Source organism: Dasypus novemcinctus, chromosome 1 (assembly GCF_030445035.2).
Source record: "Dasypus novemcinctus isolate mDasNov1 chromosome 1, mDasNov1.1.hap2, whole genome shotgun sequence".
NCBI classification, from domain to species: Eukaryota; Metazoa; Chordata; class Mammalia; order Cingulata; family Dasypodidae; genus Dasypus; species Dasypus novemcinctus.
In genome coordinates, this window is record NC_080673.1 from 20,917,358 (window position 1) to 20,932,304 (window position 14,947).

Here is a 14,947-nt window from a genome sequence, read left to right on the forward strand (position 1 = left end):
CACTTTAGCAAGAAATTAAATATAATGTGTGAAATGGCTGCAACATATGTCTGAAAATGTAACTTTTTGCCTGTTATGTTTTTGGAGTTATGTATATTAACAGAGATGAAGTAAAATAAATATTGCTGGAATTCAACTTATTATTCCAAAATATAGAGATAAAGGATTGTTATGAAGTATGTTTATGAATCTTTGGATTTTTACAATTAATATGTTGATGTGTAGAAATCATTTATGCTTTCCTAGGTACATTCTTTAGTCTCCTTATTTCTCCTTTGATTTGGTTTTCACATATAATCGTGCCAGGATTTGGGGGGGTGAGCGTTCAGGCCATCTCCGTGTGCAGTTTTCCCAGCAGTGTCTGTATACAGACCCTAAAGAATTATCTGGGGTTTACAGTTCAGAAGGTAACAATTGCTCTATTGATTTTCAAAAGGCATGGAATCCTGTAGGCAGAACCCTATTAAGCTGTGCCGGTCAAGGAATCAGCAGCTTTTCACTGGTGTACTTGTTAAAGATTACCAGCCTTGATAGTACTACATTTCAAAAGCTGGCAAAGTTAAGAAAAGAATAAGCAAAAGTAGCAACAATAGCCCAGTGACTGTGGCTTGCTGTTGTTTGGGCGTTTTGGAGACCAGGCATCAAAGGAAATTCTCTTCTGAGGGAGTGATTTGAAATAGAGAGCAGCTAAATTGTTTCTTGTTGTGTTTAAGTTTCAGGTTACAGAAACAATCATAAATTAATCCCTCGCAGGCAGTGTGACATTCCAGTTACCCGTTTGAAAGGCATTTGGATTTTCGTCCAAGTCTGTAGTTAAGAGTACTATTAATCTTTAAAATAACGCAGTTTCATTTTTTCCCTTCCCTCCTCCTAAGAGTGATTACTTACCTCTTTGCCAAAAAGGTGGCTGTGACTTTAAGATCTTAAAAAGGAGAACAAGAGATGAATGGGGTGGGGCTGGGGGGCTTTCATCTAGGGCAGCCTGCTGGTTCTGCTCTTCGAGCCCATTGAAGTCTTTTCCCATGGATTTCTGGTTCCTCGCCACCCCCTTCCGTAGAAGTTGCAAATAAATGTTTTGTTCCTTTTCCCCCCTTCTTTATTCCTTTTCTATACCAGAGTATGAATCCTCCTCTGCCCCCACCGCCTCTCCTGGCCGCCACCGTTGTCGCCTCCACACCGTCGGGCGCTGCTGCTTCTGGGCTGGGCCTGAGGCCCCCAGCAGGAACCACTGACCAGACTGTACATCCGCGGCCTCAGACGCGCCCCAGTGTGTAAGTGAGGGCGCCGTGTCTCCCTGCTCGAGCGTCCGCTGAACCACAAGCCCAAACAGCAGAGGGAGAGGAACACCTTTCCAGAAGGAGCTCGCGGCAGGCGTCGGGCCGACCGAGTGGTTTGTGGTCTGCGAGCTTCCACCCCCGGTCGTGAATGTAATTAGGAAACTGCAAAAGCAAAATGGGTTTAGTACATGAGCTTGCTAGGCAGCCATCCTGCCGAGTCAATGAAGGCCTTTCATGGTTGGGGGAAACGTAGCTGTGTGCCTCTTCATAACATTATGTGTGTGTTGAACTTCCTTTTTGTACTACTATGTTTGAGCTTTTTGTCTTCGTTTGCATTGCTTGCATTAGGACACTAAGGAACAGGAAAGTAGTCTACCCAAATCAAAACGAGGTGGAGTATGCATGGGAAAAGCTGTAAGTCCCTAGCAAAAAGGATCCAGAAAAATCAACTTGTCTTTTTCAGTTTACTGATGGCAGAATATAGCTAGGTTTTCGTGTGGATCCTGCATTGCGTGAGTTGATACCCTGACAGTGTGGAGCACCGGTAAAAACTATAGGTTAGACTTGCCTGCCTGGTTGCCGTGTCCCCTTGCGTCGAGGGGTTCTTTCATACTCTCTATCTTGTGGGCCATCTTTCCCTTGACTTCTTAAAATTCTGTGTCTTTCCTGGCCAAGCGCACAAGGAGCAGGTGCAGCCCAAGCCTCCGAGTTTGGCTTGTGCGTGGAAGGTGGCATGTTATGCTTCCCAGTGGGATTTTATACCATATGTCCTCATTTGGGGCTGCTTCCCAGATCTAACAAGGGCCATTTGAAGAGCTCAGTTTTGCCAGTGGGTATTTAATCCCCAGCAGCAAGTTAGGCACTCCTGGGGGCCGCATTAATTCTTTCACACCCCTCAAATGCCATTTGGTGAGACAGTCCCTTTCACACTGGGACGACCAGGTTCCCCAGCCCTTAATCGGGAAGGCAGTCCGCCTTTTCAATGGAGGCAGCTAAGCCTCTTTCAGTGGAGCATTACCAGTGCTATTACCAGTCAGTTTACATTTGCACACAAAAGATTGAAGACCTTGTTCCAAGGAAAAATTTTGAGCAGTTGGGGGTTTGCCTGTCATTCAGCCTAATGTAAAAATTTCTCTTCTATTCCAGGTATGTTGCTATCTATCCTTATACTCCCCGGAAAGAGGATGAGCTGGAGCTAAGAAAGGGGGAGATGTTTTTGGTGTTTGAACGTTGCCAGGATGGCTGGTTCAAAGGGACATCAATGCATACCAGCAAGATAGGGGTTTTCCCTGGCAATTATGTGGCACCTGTCACAAGGTATGAGTTTGAATAAATGGTTTACTAAGTATTAAACAGAGAAGCTTTGTTCTTTTCTATGTTTTTAGCCAGTTCAGATTCCTTCTCACATTATAATCGCCTCTGTTACATGTCTCAGGTTTTTAAACCCATATCGCTATCTGCTTAAGTCCTTTTTTTTGTTTTTTTAAAGATTTATTTATTTATTCCCACCCCCTAGTTATCTGCTCTCTGTGTCCATTCACTGTGTGTTCTTCTGTGTCTGCTTCTGTTCTTGCCAGCCTCCCGGGAATCTGTGTTTCTTTTTGTTGCATCATCTTGTTGTGTCAGCTCTCCATGTGTATGGTGCCACCCCTGGGCCAGCTGGACTTTCTTTCGCGCTGGGCAGCTCTCCTTACAGGGTGCACTCCTTGTGCGCATCAGTACTGCGCGTGGGCCAGCTCCACACAGGTCAAGGAGGTCTTGGGTTTGAACCGCAGACCTCCCATGTGGTAGGCGGATGCTCTATCTGTTGAGCCAAGTCTGTTTCCCTGCTTATGTCCTTTTTAACGTTAAAATTCTTAGCTTACTTTTTAACATGGATACATGTGAGTTTGTCAGATTTTACCAAGAAATGTACCAGGTTATAAGTTGTTGTGGTTTTTTTTCCTCTCAAAGATTTTATTTTTATTTATTTCTCTCCTCTCCGCCCCCCCATTGTCTGCTCTGTGTCCATTCGATGTGTGTTCTTCTACATCCACTTGCATTATGAGGTGGCACTGGGAAACTACATCTCTTTTTTGTTGCGTCATCTTGCTGTGTCAGTTCTCCGTGTGTGCAGCATCATTCCTGGGTGGGCTGCACTTTGTTCACGTGGAGTGACTCTCCTTGTGGGGCTCACTCCTTGCACGTGGGGCTCCCCTACGTGGGGACACCCCTGCGTGGCAGGGCACTCCTTGCGCCCATCAGCACTGCGCATGGGCCAGCTCCACACGGGTCAAGGAGGACCGGGGTTTGAACCCTAGACCCTCCATATGGTAGGCGGACACTCTATTAGTTGAGCCACATCTGCTACCCTGGTTATAAGTTATTTGCTGTACTTTATGTGGGAAGACTCAACTACAGTACTTTCTGCCAGAAAATAAAAAGCATGGTTTTTCATATAAATAAATAAAAGCTGTATTATTAAGTTTATGTTTATATAGTGCTTGCTATATACCAGGCAGGCAAGTTTTTAAATAAATTGCTCATATTAACTCTTAGTTCTGAAACAACTCATTGATGGAGTTGCACAGAAAAAGGAAATAACTTGCCTTATTGACAAAATGTTCACGAAACCCCCATGGCCTGGCTCTGTATTTATTCCATATAGCTTGGTGATTACCTCTGAATTCTGGCAATTTAATTTATAGAATACTGTCAGAAATAAAGTTCATTAAATATGGTATAGCTCTTTCTCAACCGAGGAGGATTTTGCTCCCGATGGGCCTTTGGCAGTGCCTGGAAACCTTGTTGATGGTCATAACTGAGGTGGATGGCTCCTGGTATCTAGTGGACAGAGGTGAGGGATACTGCTCTACACCCTACAATGTGCAGGACAGAGACCCACAGGAAAGGCGTTGCTGGCCCAAAATGCCACGAGTGCCGAGGTCGAGAAACCTGATGATAGGATGAAAGGAGGTAAGAGTTTTAGATATACAAAAGTTTCTTTATTTCATTTAAAGATGGTCCACTTTCTGGTCACTGAGGAAAGTAGCATTGGAAACTGAGTGAAATAACCTATAATGGCATCAACTTTGGGGAAGCTCCAGGTTTTTTGACCACTGGACTCTCAATTGATGGTTCAGGTTTAACTGTGATAAATCATTCCTAGACCCCTTGATTTTAAACAAATGGCTTAATGAACTGACATGTTTGTCAGCTGTTGGCCTTGATTTATGGTTGGCCAGCAGCCTAATCAAATGAAAATCACTATTGTTGCAGATGGTGACAGAATGTTAGCTTTAATTTGACTTGCAGATTTTCACTCAGTATAAATCTTCTTTTCTGTATATACGAAGTTCTGTGTTCAGGACAGCCTGTCCAAAAATGTGCAGATACACTTTCCTTGGGGGGGCGGGGGGGGGGGGAGGAACCAACTAGGAGAAATAAAACAAGCCAAACTTTTTAAAAAGGAATTTAAGGAAGGAAAATAGTCAAAAACAAATTATTATAAATTTCACTACTTGTTTAACTCTGGAGAAATGCGTATTTACAGTAAATTACCATTTACCATGGTAAAGAATAAGGATGTTCAAACTAATGATGTATTCCACTTAGTAGAAAGTTACTATATACAGAACATAGTTTAAAGGAATTTGAATATCAAACAACACATTACACAAAAATACACTAAACCTAATTTAATTAATTTCAACTGGCAATATTTGTTTAGCACCGAGCATATTCCTTTTTTTTTTTTTTAAGATTTATTTTATTTAATTTATTTCTCTCCCCTTCCCCCCCCCCCACCCCGGTTGTCTGTTCTCTGTGTCTCTTTGCTGCGTCGTCTTCTTTGTCCGCTTCTGTTGTTGCCAGCGGCACAGAAATCTTTCCTTTTTTTGTTGCGTCATCGTTGTGTCAGCTCTCCGTGTGTGTGGCGTCATTCCTAGGCAGGCTGCATTTTCTTTCATGCTGGGCGGCTCTCCTTACAGGGCGCACTCCTTGCGTGTGGGACTCCCCTATGCGGGGGACACCCCTGCATGGCAAGGCACTCCTTGCGCAACATCAGCACTGCGCATGGGCCAGCTCCACACGGGTCAAGGAGGCCCGGGGTTTGAACCGTGGACCTCCCATATGGTAGACGGACGCCCTAACCACTGGGCCAAGTCCGCCGCCCCGAGCATATTCCTATAACTGCAAGTAATGGAGAAATAGAAAAGAACATTTTCACACTTGCCTTACTTTCAAGGAACTTATGTTTTTACAGAGGCCACAGTATTTTGTAAGGAATGTTTTAAAAAATAACACACACAGCAAATGGACACAGAGAGCAGACAACAGGGGGGGGAGGAAAGAGAAATAATAATACATAACAGTTTGTAATTAAGGGTCAAAGTATAAATAATACGTGGAGTCTAGAATCAGAAACAAGGAAGAAATCAACATGAAACAGGGTAGAATCATAATGTCTTAAGATCGAGCCTGAGGCGAGACTCCTTGACATGGTGGGATTCATGCTAGATCTTGAAACATAAAAATAGGTCAAGAGAAACTGGAAAGAACGTTCCAAGAGAGTGTACTCTTAAGTGTGCACACGGGCACTCCTGTGACGGGGGACTGGTAACACGTGGGGGAAGGGCAGAAAATGAGCAAAACGGTGGAGCTGTGGCTATTTTAAGGAAACAAACCCGAGTTCCTTGGTAGATGAAGCAGGAGGATCCAGGGTCTTGACAGTCGGTAGACTTGCTTGGCCTGAGTAGGGCAAGCTGAATTCAGTAACTGTGTGCTTTAGTATGACTTGTGCATTTTGGTGGCTCAGAATGTGTTTCAAGACCCTTCTGTGCCTCAGGGCTGTTACCTTGAATTGGCTCTTCTTAAGCATTGCACAGGTAATTCCATTCATTTTTGCAGTGTTGCCTCTTGAAAGTTCTAAGTCATTTTCTTGTCTTCGCTGGTTCCACCCCCGTTGTGCTGAGGGGCTGGGCCTCCTATCTGCATCTCTCTTGGCAGGGCGATGACCAGCGCTTCCCAAGCCAAAGCCCCTGTGTTGACAGCGAGTCAGACCAGTCGGGGGGTGACGACAGTCAGTCCTTCCACCGCAGCAGGGCCTGCCCAGAAGCTCCAGGGAAATGGCGTGGCCGGGGGCCCCAGCGTCGTCCCCACGGCGGTGGTGCCGGCCGCTCACATCCAGACAAGTCCCCCGGCCAAGGTCTTCCTGCACATGACAGGGCAGATGACGGTCAACCAGGCCCGCAGTGCCGTGCGGACAGGTGAGGGGAAACCATCCTGGGCTATCTGGGGAGGGCTTGCCTGCCTCGTACCGGATCTGACATGTGCTGAGAGAAGCAGGTTGGAACCTGGAAGTAATGACTGACGGTGGGAAATAGAAGCAGATGTGGTCTAGTCGTCGGCACTTCACACGTGTCCACCTGGACCAAGCCTGCCCTGCACATTAACTCAAGCCTGATCTACAGATGGAAAGGCTGAGAGAAATTGGGCTCATTCTAAGAATGTCAGCGTGCTTGAGGATAAGACCTCTGGGATCAGCGTATGGTCTCAAATCTAACTGCTACTCTTTTCATGACCACTGTGTGACACTGTGCTAACCAGGGTTCTGATTTTTTTTTTTCTCTCCCCTTCCCCCCTCCCCCGCACCAGTTGTCTGTTCTGTGTCTATTTGCTGCGTCTTCTTTTTGTCCACTTCAGTTGTTGTCAGCGGCACAGGAATCTGTGTCTCTTTGTTGTTGTGTCATCTTGTTGTGTCAGCTCTCCGTGTGTGCAGCGCCATTCCTGGGCAAGCCACACTTTCTTTCGCGCTGGGTGGCTCTCCCCACAGGGCGCACTCCTTGCACGTGGGGCTCCCCTTCACGGGGACACCGCTGCGTGGCAGGGCACTCCTTGTGCACGTCAGCAGTGCACATGGGCCAGCTCCACACGGGTCAAGGAGGCCCGGGGTTTGAACCACGGACCTCCCACATTGTAGACGGAAGCCCTATCCACTGGGCCAAGTCCGCTTCCCCCTGATTATTTTTGATAAACTTAAGTCACAAGATTGGTTTAGAGCCAATGGGATGTTTTTTCTTTTTCTGTTTTTTTTAAAGATTTATTTTATTTCTCTCTCCCCTCCCCCTCATTGTTTTGCATATGCTGTGTCTATTTGTTGTGTGCCCATCTTCCTTTTTTAGGAGGCACTGGGAACCAAACCTGGGACATCCCATGTGGGAGGGAGGTGCCTAATCACTTGAGCTACCTCTGCTCCCTGCTTTGTTGTGTCTCTCATTATGTTTTCCTCCTGTGTCTCTGGTTGCATAAGCTCGCTGCACCAGCCCGTCACTTAAGCTCACTGTGTTGCTCGTATTCTTTAGGAGGCACCAGAAACCAAACCCGGGACCTCCCGTGTGGTAGATGGGAGCTCAACAGCATGAGCCACATCCACTTCCTCGATGGGATCTTAAATAACTTTCTTATTTCTGCAGTATAGAAAACCTACCGAGGTGAAGTAAAGGCTTACAAATGGTAGCAGGAAAAAAAGAAGGAAAATGGTTAATAAGAAAAGGGAGAATAATTTTAAAGAGGACTAGAGGCCCATCTGGTTTGGCACTGTAGGGTACCAGCAGAAACTGGCTCAGTGCCTCTAATGCCATGGAAAGTCCTTCTCCCTCCCTAAAAGCTTCCAGGCACTCAGACTCTGATCTCGAAGGAAAATAATGTCTAGGGACCCAACTGAGATTAAAGTGCTTCTAAAATAGCATACATCTATTCTTTCTTGTAATAAGTGCAGTCACAGCCATTTATCATGGTCTGCTGCAGTGAAATGACTCATGTTTTGATGAGTCGTATTTATTAGAAAATTAGAGTTTTCTTTCTCTCCCTCCCGCTAGTGGCAGCACACAACCAGGAGCGTCCGACGGCGGCAGTGATGCCCATCCAGGTGCAGAACGCCGCCTGTCTCGGCCCCGTGTCTGTGAGCCTGCCCCATCTCTCCTTGGCCTCCCAGCACCCCCCGCCTCCCGCAGCAGGCTCGGCCACCCACGCCGCTGCCCTCAGCATCGGTCGAGCCAATCCTCCCCTGGCCTGCGCTGCAGCTGCTTCGCTGTCCTCCCCAAGCACCAGCCCTGCCTCTCTGGAGACCGAGCCCGGCACCAGGCCAGGGACCACTCTCCCTGGGCTTCCCACCTCTCCTGACTGTGCTTCATCGGCTTGTGGGAACAGTTCAGCAAACAGACCAGATAAGGATGGTAAGGTAAGGCCAGCTTCCTGCTTCTCTCAATGCGTGTTTCGTAAGTCGTCGTGCACGTGATGACTCGCCCTTCAGCAGTCCTTCCAGGGCCCACCGTGTGCGAGTCGCTGCGCCAGGGGCTGGGAACGCGGTGGGAAGGAGTCCCCCCTGCCAGGCCTTTTGCTCGGTCTTGGGGAACTCATCACCTCACCTCCTGCAACTCATAAGCTGGTGGGGGGATTTCCTTTCCCTTTAGTTTCTTATTTTTCCATCCTGTTGCTGTCTTTAATTCTTCCTGTTCAGTCAGTTTTGGTTCTTTGTTAGCAGTTATATAAAATATTAATAATAATAATAATATATGAAGGGATTGAAACTGTTGAACCTAAGTGTATTTATGGATTTATATTATCTTCAGTCTATTTGACCATAATTACCATGGATTCTTGAGAAGTAGTTGACTGGAGATAGTTTTCTTGACTTGAAATAGAGGGAAAAATTATTTTCTAAATCCAGAGATATGTATTTTTTTAATCTCTAAAATTTGGGTCTGAGTTTCAAAGAAAATCTAACTGGAAAGTTAAGGTGAAAGTCTAACCTGTGCTGGGTTTGGGGGCAGGTGTAGGAAGGAAAGGAAATTTTTTTTTTTTTTTTTAAGATTTATTTCTCTCCTCTTCTTCCTGCCCCCCCACCCCCACCCCAGTTGTCTGCTCTCTGTGTCCATTCGCTGTGTGTTCTTCTGTGACTGCTTCTATCCCTAGCAGCGGCACCAGGAATCTGTGTTTCTTTTTGTTGCGTCATCTTGCTGTGTCAGCTCTCTGTGTGTGCGACACCATTCCTGGGCAGGCTGCACTTTCTTTCGTGCTGGGCGGCTCTCCTTACAGGGCGCACTCCTTGTGCGTGGGGCTCCCCCACGCGGGGGACACCCCTGCGTGGCAGGGCACTCCTTGCGCGCATCAGCACTGCACATGGGCCAGCTCCACATGGGTCAAGGAGGCCCAGGGTTTGAACCGCGGACCTCCCATGTGGTAGGCGGATGTCCTATCGGTTGGATCAAGTCCGCTTCCCAGGAAAGGAAATGGATAGTAATTAAATGTGGACAGGGAAGATAAGATAACAAGGTCTGGATAATTGTATTATAATCACAACTTTTTCCTCAGGGTTTCATGCCTTTCCCCTAAAGTTATAGCCCAGTTCTGGGAAGTGCCAGGGTAAAAGTAGACTCTTAGCACCTGGTTCAGTGGTACTATATTGGCTCTACTTAAATAGTTAGGTAAGCTTCTGAACAGGGATTTATAAGGAAATAAACTTTATGGCCTAGTAAAAAGTTAATATTTAAGTGCCAGGTTTACATGAGAGTTTTTGAAAAAGATTGGTATCTGTTCAGTGTTTATAATTAACTATGTTAAGCTTATACCCAAGATGACACTTTTAACTTGGCTACTATTTTTTTAAATTATTTTTAGAGTTCAGATTATGTGTCTCAGGGACCTTGTTCCTGAGGAGATCAGGGCTGTTCCACCCCTGCCCTCCCAGGGGAAGTCATTGAATCCCTGAGGTCTGCACGGGATCTGCGATAGAGAGAGCAATGCCCCCTCCCCCAAAAGAGGCCCACCCCCTAATCCCTGGAACCCGTGAATATGTTTTCTTACGTAGCAAGAGGGAATTTTTCAAGTGTGATGAAGTTAAGGATTTGGAGATGTGGAGATTATTTTGGATTATACAGGTGGGCCCAAAAACAAATCACAAGTGTCCTCCTCCAAGGAAGGCAGGGGGATAAGAATCAGAGAAGGAGCTGTGATGTCAGAAACAGATGAGAGTGCTGTGAGGAAAGGGCTGTAGCCGAGGAGTGCAGGCTGCCCATAGAATCCAGAGACCCCCCCTAAGGAATGCAGCCCCGCCAGCACCTTGATTTCAGGACTTGGTGTGTTTTGGTGATTTGATAGGGCAGCAATAGAAAACTAATATAGGACCTTCGGATCCTCGTGTGCCTGCCCCTGACCAGGGGCCACTGGCTGTGCTTGGACTCCCCAGTGCCAGCACTCCTGAGTACCCCTGCCACCTTCAGACAACTCAAGCTCCTTGGAAGTTTGCTGAGCACTTGTCTGTCTCTCTGTGCCTTCCAGTCCCTCTTTTTTAGTTTGAGGGACCCCATAGAAAATGTCCGTCCTGTGTGATGCTTCTTGAGGTATTTGTAGGGTTGTTCCCTTGTATCTTCTTTTTTCATGATTACACACTTGAGGTTTTTTTCACCTCCTTCCCCTCATGTACAGATTTTACATCTTCTCTTCCTAAATCTACTACCTCATTTAATGTGCCAAGTCCATTAAGGAAACTACCTCTTTGATGTAAATTCAGTCGATCCATGATTGTCATCACTTACAAAATCATGAGTCCTCATGACTGGAGTTTCATTTACCCCACATTTCTCCGTCACATCCGCAATGATATTGAGGGGGAGCTTGTCAGATGCCATGCTGAAATCTAGATGTCCTCCACGTTCTTCCATCTAAACAGTTCCCCCATTTCAGCTGTTGTTTGTTTTTAAGTAACACGAAGGAGCTCCTCCTCAGCCTCATTTCCTTTCCTAAGTGCTCTTAAACCTTTCATTTAATCCTCAGTTCACATATATTCCAGACTATCTGCAACATACACAATGGTCTTCTTTTTGAAAATTGGGACTACATGTGCCTGTTGAGTTGACCCTGATCACAAGAATCTCTCAAAGATGATTAGTTGCATTTCAGCTGTTCATTCATTCTTTATCCTAGGATGCATTCAACTTGTCAAGGATAGTCATTGATCTCCAAATCCCAAACTCTTCACCTATTTCCCTCTTATCAAGTTTTTTTTCTACTGATCTGGTCTGAAGGTGATTCTTCTCTTAATTCTTACCATTTGTGAGCCACCATCTACCCCAAGCAGCAGCTCCATGTCTTTCTTTCTTCTGGTTTCAAACATAACTTTAAAACAGCCCTTTTTTTGGTCTTCAGCATTTTTGCACGTCTAAGCTCATTCTGATCTTTAGCCTCCTTGAATAGTTATGGGCCCTTCTCTTGATCTTTTTGTACACGTTCTTTAGAAGTTTGAGCCCATTAGGCTGTTCCCTGGGGGATCACATAGTGCTTTTAGATGCTTCACATTTTCATCTGCTGGGATAATTTGCAATTGTATGGTTAGAATTTCATTTTCGAGAGCCCCCCCATTCCTCTTGAAGCAGCTTCCCTTTCGAGTTTCAGGTCATGCATATATTTTCTTTGAACTTTTAAAATCAGCTGACTATAGCCAGCTTCTCTTTGGGTACTTTCTTCCAAGTTCTCCACCCCTGACCTTGTCTCTACCTTCCCCTAGTCAATCAGAATTAGCTCCAAAGTAGCAGTTTGCTTAATTTGCTATGGATTAAGTGATCAATAAGTCAAGGAAGAAAGTATATTGCAGATTCTAGTTTTAGCTGAGACTTCCAGCAAATACCTAGGTAGTTGGTGATATCCTGATTGTTCCTATCTTCCCATCCCATTTTGTGATTAACGTCATCCTTTTACTTTACATATCAGGCAGTGCACGGTCTAAGTCCCAAATGATAGCATGTCTAATGCCCTCTTCTTTTCTCTCTACGCAAATGCTCTCAAGTGGGTACCACTAGCGCTCCACGGGGGGGGATTAACATTTCAGAGCACACACAGGACTACTGCAGCTGCTCTCCTAACTAGGCTGTTCCTTTTGAACAGTGTTTTAGTTGGAAGTCCCATCTCATAAAGCCTCAGGGATCTTTAGAGGCTGTGTTTTTGTCTCTAAGTAGAAATCTCTAGCTCACTTTGTCCGGTATTTGTACTCTGTGCTTTGATAAGGAGACATCTGAGATTCCGTGTCCAAACATCATCTCAGTAATTTATCATTTAAGATCCTGGCCCTTTCTGCCATTGTTATCCTTCTTTCTATAAATCCCCCTGTATCTTCCACAGTTTTCAGTTTAACAGCCTTATCTGGACATTTTCCTGACTTTATGTTTAGTTGAAAAACCTTCGTTCTTTCTACAGCTAGTCTCCAAGACACATGTAATCCTTATGAGATATTCATATACATGTATATATTTTCATTGTGTTTTATAATAAATTTCTTTAAATTACACATATTTTTTAGAAGTTATAGAAAATCCGGACATCCAAACAGAAAGCATAAACATGATAAAAAATTTTTCGGAGAAAAACATCTTTTAATATGGTATGTATCATTTTTCCCCTATATACCAAAATGTTATTTTAGGATATTAAACTTACATCCAGAAAGCCAAATCTATTTCTTCAGCATACTTACATAACGGGCTTTTTTTTTTTTTTTAGATTTATTTATTTATTTAATCCCCCCCCTCCCCCGGTTGTCTGTTCTCTGTGTCTGTTTGCTGCGTCTTGTTTCTTTGTCCGCTTCTGTTGTCGTCAGCGGCACGGGAAGTGTGGACGGCCCCATTCCTGGGCAGGCTGCACTTTCTTTCCCGCTGGGCAGATCTCCTTATGGGGCGCACTCGTTGCGCGTGGGGCTCCCCTACGCGGGGGACACCCCCGCGTGGCAGGGCACTCCTTGTGCACATCAGCACTGCATGTGGGCCAGCTGCACACGGGTCAAGGAGGCCCGGGGTTTGAACCGCGGACTTCCCATGTGGTAGACGGACGCCCTAACCACTGGGCCAAGTCCGTTTCCCTGGCTGTTCTTATATTCTCTAACTCCTAACCCTCACTTCAGAAATAGGGAAGAAATCACCACTTGTGTCCCTTTCTACCCTAAGCACTTCCGCTTCCTACCTCTGACTTCACGTTCTCTAGAGATGCTGTTTGCTTCTTCTCTAGCGTTGTCATTTATTCCTGTACGGATCAGCGGGAGTGGGTGTTGGCTGGCATGCTCTCTGCCATATCCAAGTATGCTCCTGAATGGCAGCATTCGTGCAAGTGGGCCATAAGAAGTCAGCAGCCCCAGCCCCAAGTCTTAACGACTCTCTTCCTTGAAGACCCTGCCCCAGGCTTTCTTCAGTAAGCCAGTGTTTGAGGACCTTTGCTCTTATTCTTGGTTTTCTTAAGCAAAAAGTCCTATCTACTTTTTAAACTTCCATTTTCTTCTATTCTGAACACTCGTCCAGATCAGTCCCAGCTGATCAACTTCTTGGCCCACATGATTTTCCTTCTCCCCAGTTATTGCTTTGCTGTCAGACACAAGAGAGTGTGTGTGCGTCACCATTTGATTTTCTTAAGGATAAGTGCACCGTCCCTGTTAAGTGGTCGCAGTCATTGTTTCCGCCCGGCCAATAGCTGACATCCAGACCAGGTCTTTTTTTTTAGAAATTTTTTCTCTCCTCTTCCCCCCCCCTAGTTGTCTGCTGTGTCCATTAGTTGTGTGTTCTTCTGTGTCTGCTCATATTGTCAGGGGCACCAGGAATCTGTCTCTTTTTGTTGTGTCATCTTGCTGTGTCAGCTCTCCTTGTGTGCAGCACCACTCCTGGGCAGGCGGCACTTTTTTCACGCTGGGCGGCTCTCCTTATGGGGCACGCTCCTTGTGCGTGGGGCTCCCCTACGTGGGGGACACCCCTGCATGGCACTCCTTGCACACATCAGCACTGTGCGTGGGCCAGCTCATCACACACGTCAGGAGGCCCTGGGTTTGAACCCTGGACCTCCCATGCAGTAGGCGGACATTCTATCAGTTGAGCCAAATCCGTTTCCCTGGACCAGGTCTCATTAGTGCAGGTGTGGCGTGCAGAGTTCCGCCTTGGGCCAGCTTTGTGGTCTGCAGGCCTCGGGTAAATGTGTCTGGTCTTACTGCACAGTCGATGTGCTCCTAGAGAGGGTGCCGGTGCTGACATACTGAAGAGAAGAGCAGGGGCTTGGTTCAGATGCCACTTCCACCCCTTACTTACCTATGTAATCTCAGGCAAGATTAGAGAGGTTTTGATGAGGAGAATAATGTTGATTCCTCTCTTAGCAGTTTGGTGTGAGGAATAAACATGGAAATCCTTGTAAAAGCATTTAACAAGGTCCTTGAGCTCAGTGGTGTTTAACCCTCTCGGTAGATGAGTTTCCTCCAGATTTCCACATGGCCCTACCCTCCCTTCCTATACGTCCTTGAAGATGCCATTCCAGAGCCCCGACCTCGGACAGCGCCCCTGCTCACTCTTTCTTCCCTTATTCTGCTTTTATTTTCCTACAGAGCACATATTTTACAGCCATATTTGTGTCCGTGCTACAGAATGTGAACTTTTTGTTATCTTGTTCACTGCTGTGTCCCCAGAGCCTAGTACATTGCCTGGCTGATAGTAGACACTTGATAAATATTTGTTGAAAGAATGAGCGATTATTAATAGACAACCACATGAATTGAGTTCTTGAGATTCATTACCTAAGAACAAGGACTCTGATTATTGGGGACCTTCGTAGATGATTGAGGACCCATGATCCAGGAACACTATTTATCTTTTGCCAATTTCTCTATATGT

General features: G+C 45.8%; 1 protein-coding gene across 1 annotated transcript in view; it reads left to right on the forward strand.

The window, feature by feature from the left end:
- Nucleotides 1–14,947, forward strand: part of SH3RF1 (SH3 domain containing ring finger 1) — a 177,420-nt gene that overhangs the window by 143,718 nt on the left and 18,755 nt on the right. The window contains exons 7-10 of the mRNA XM_004475390.5: nucleotides 1,117–1,271; nucleotides 2,424–2,594; nucleotides 6,264–6,523; nucleotides 8,135–8,496. Of these exons, the coding sequence (XP_004475447.1) occupies nucleotides 1,117–1,271; nucleotides 2,424–2,594; nucleotides 6,264–6,523; nucleotides 8,135–8,496 (948 nt within the window). The remainder of the gene's footprint in view (nucleotides 1–1,116; nucleotides 1,272–2,423; nucleotides 2,595–6,263; nucleotides 6,524–8,134; nucleotides 8,497–14,947) is intronic.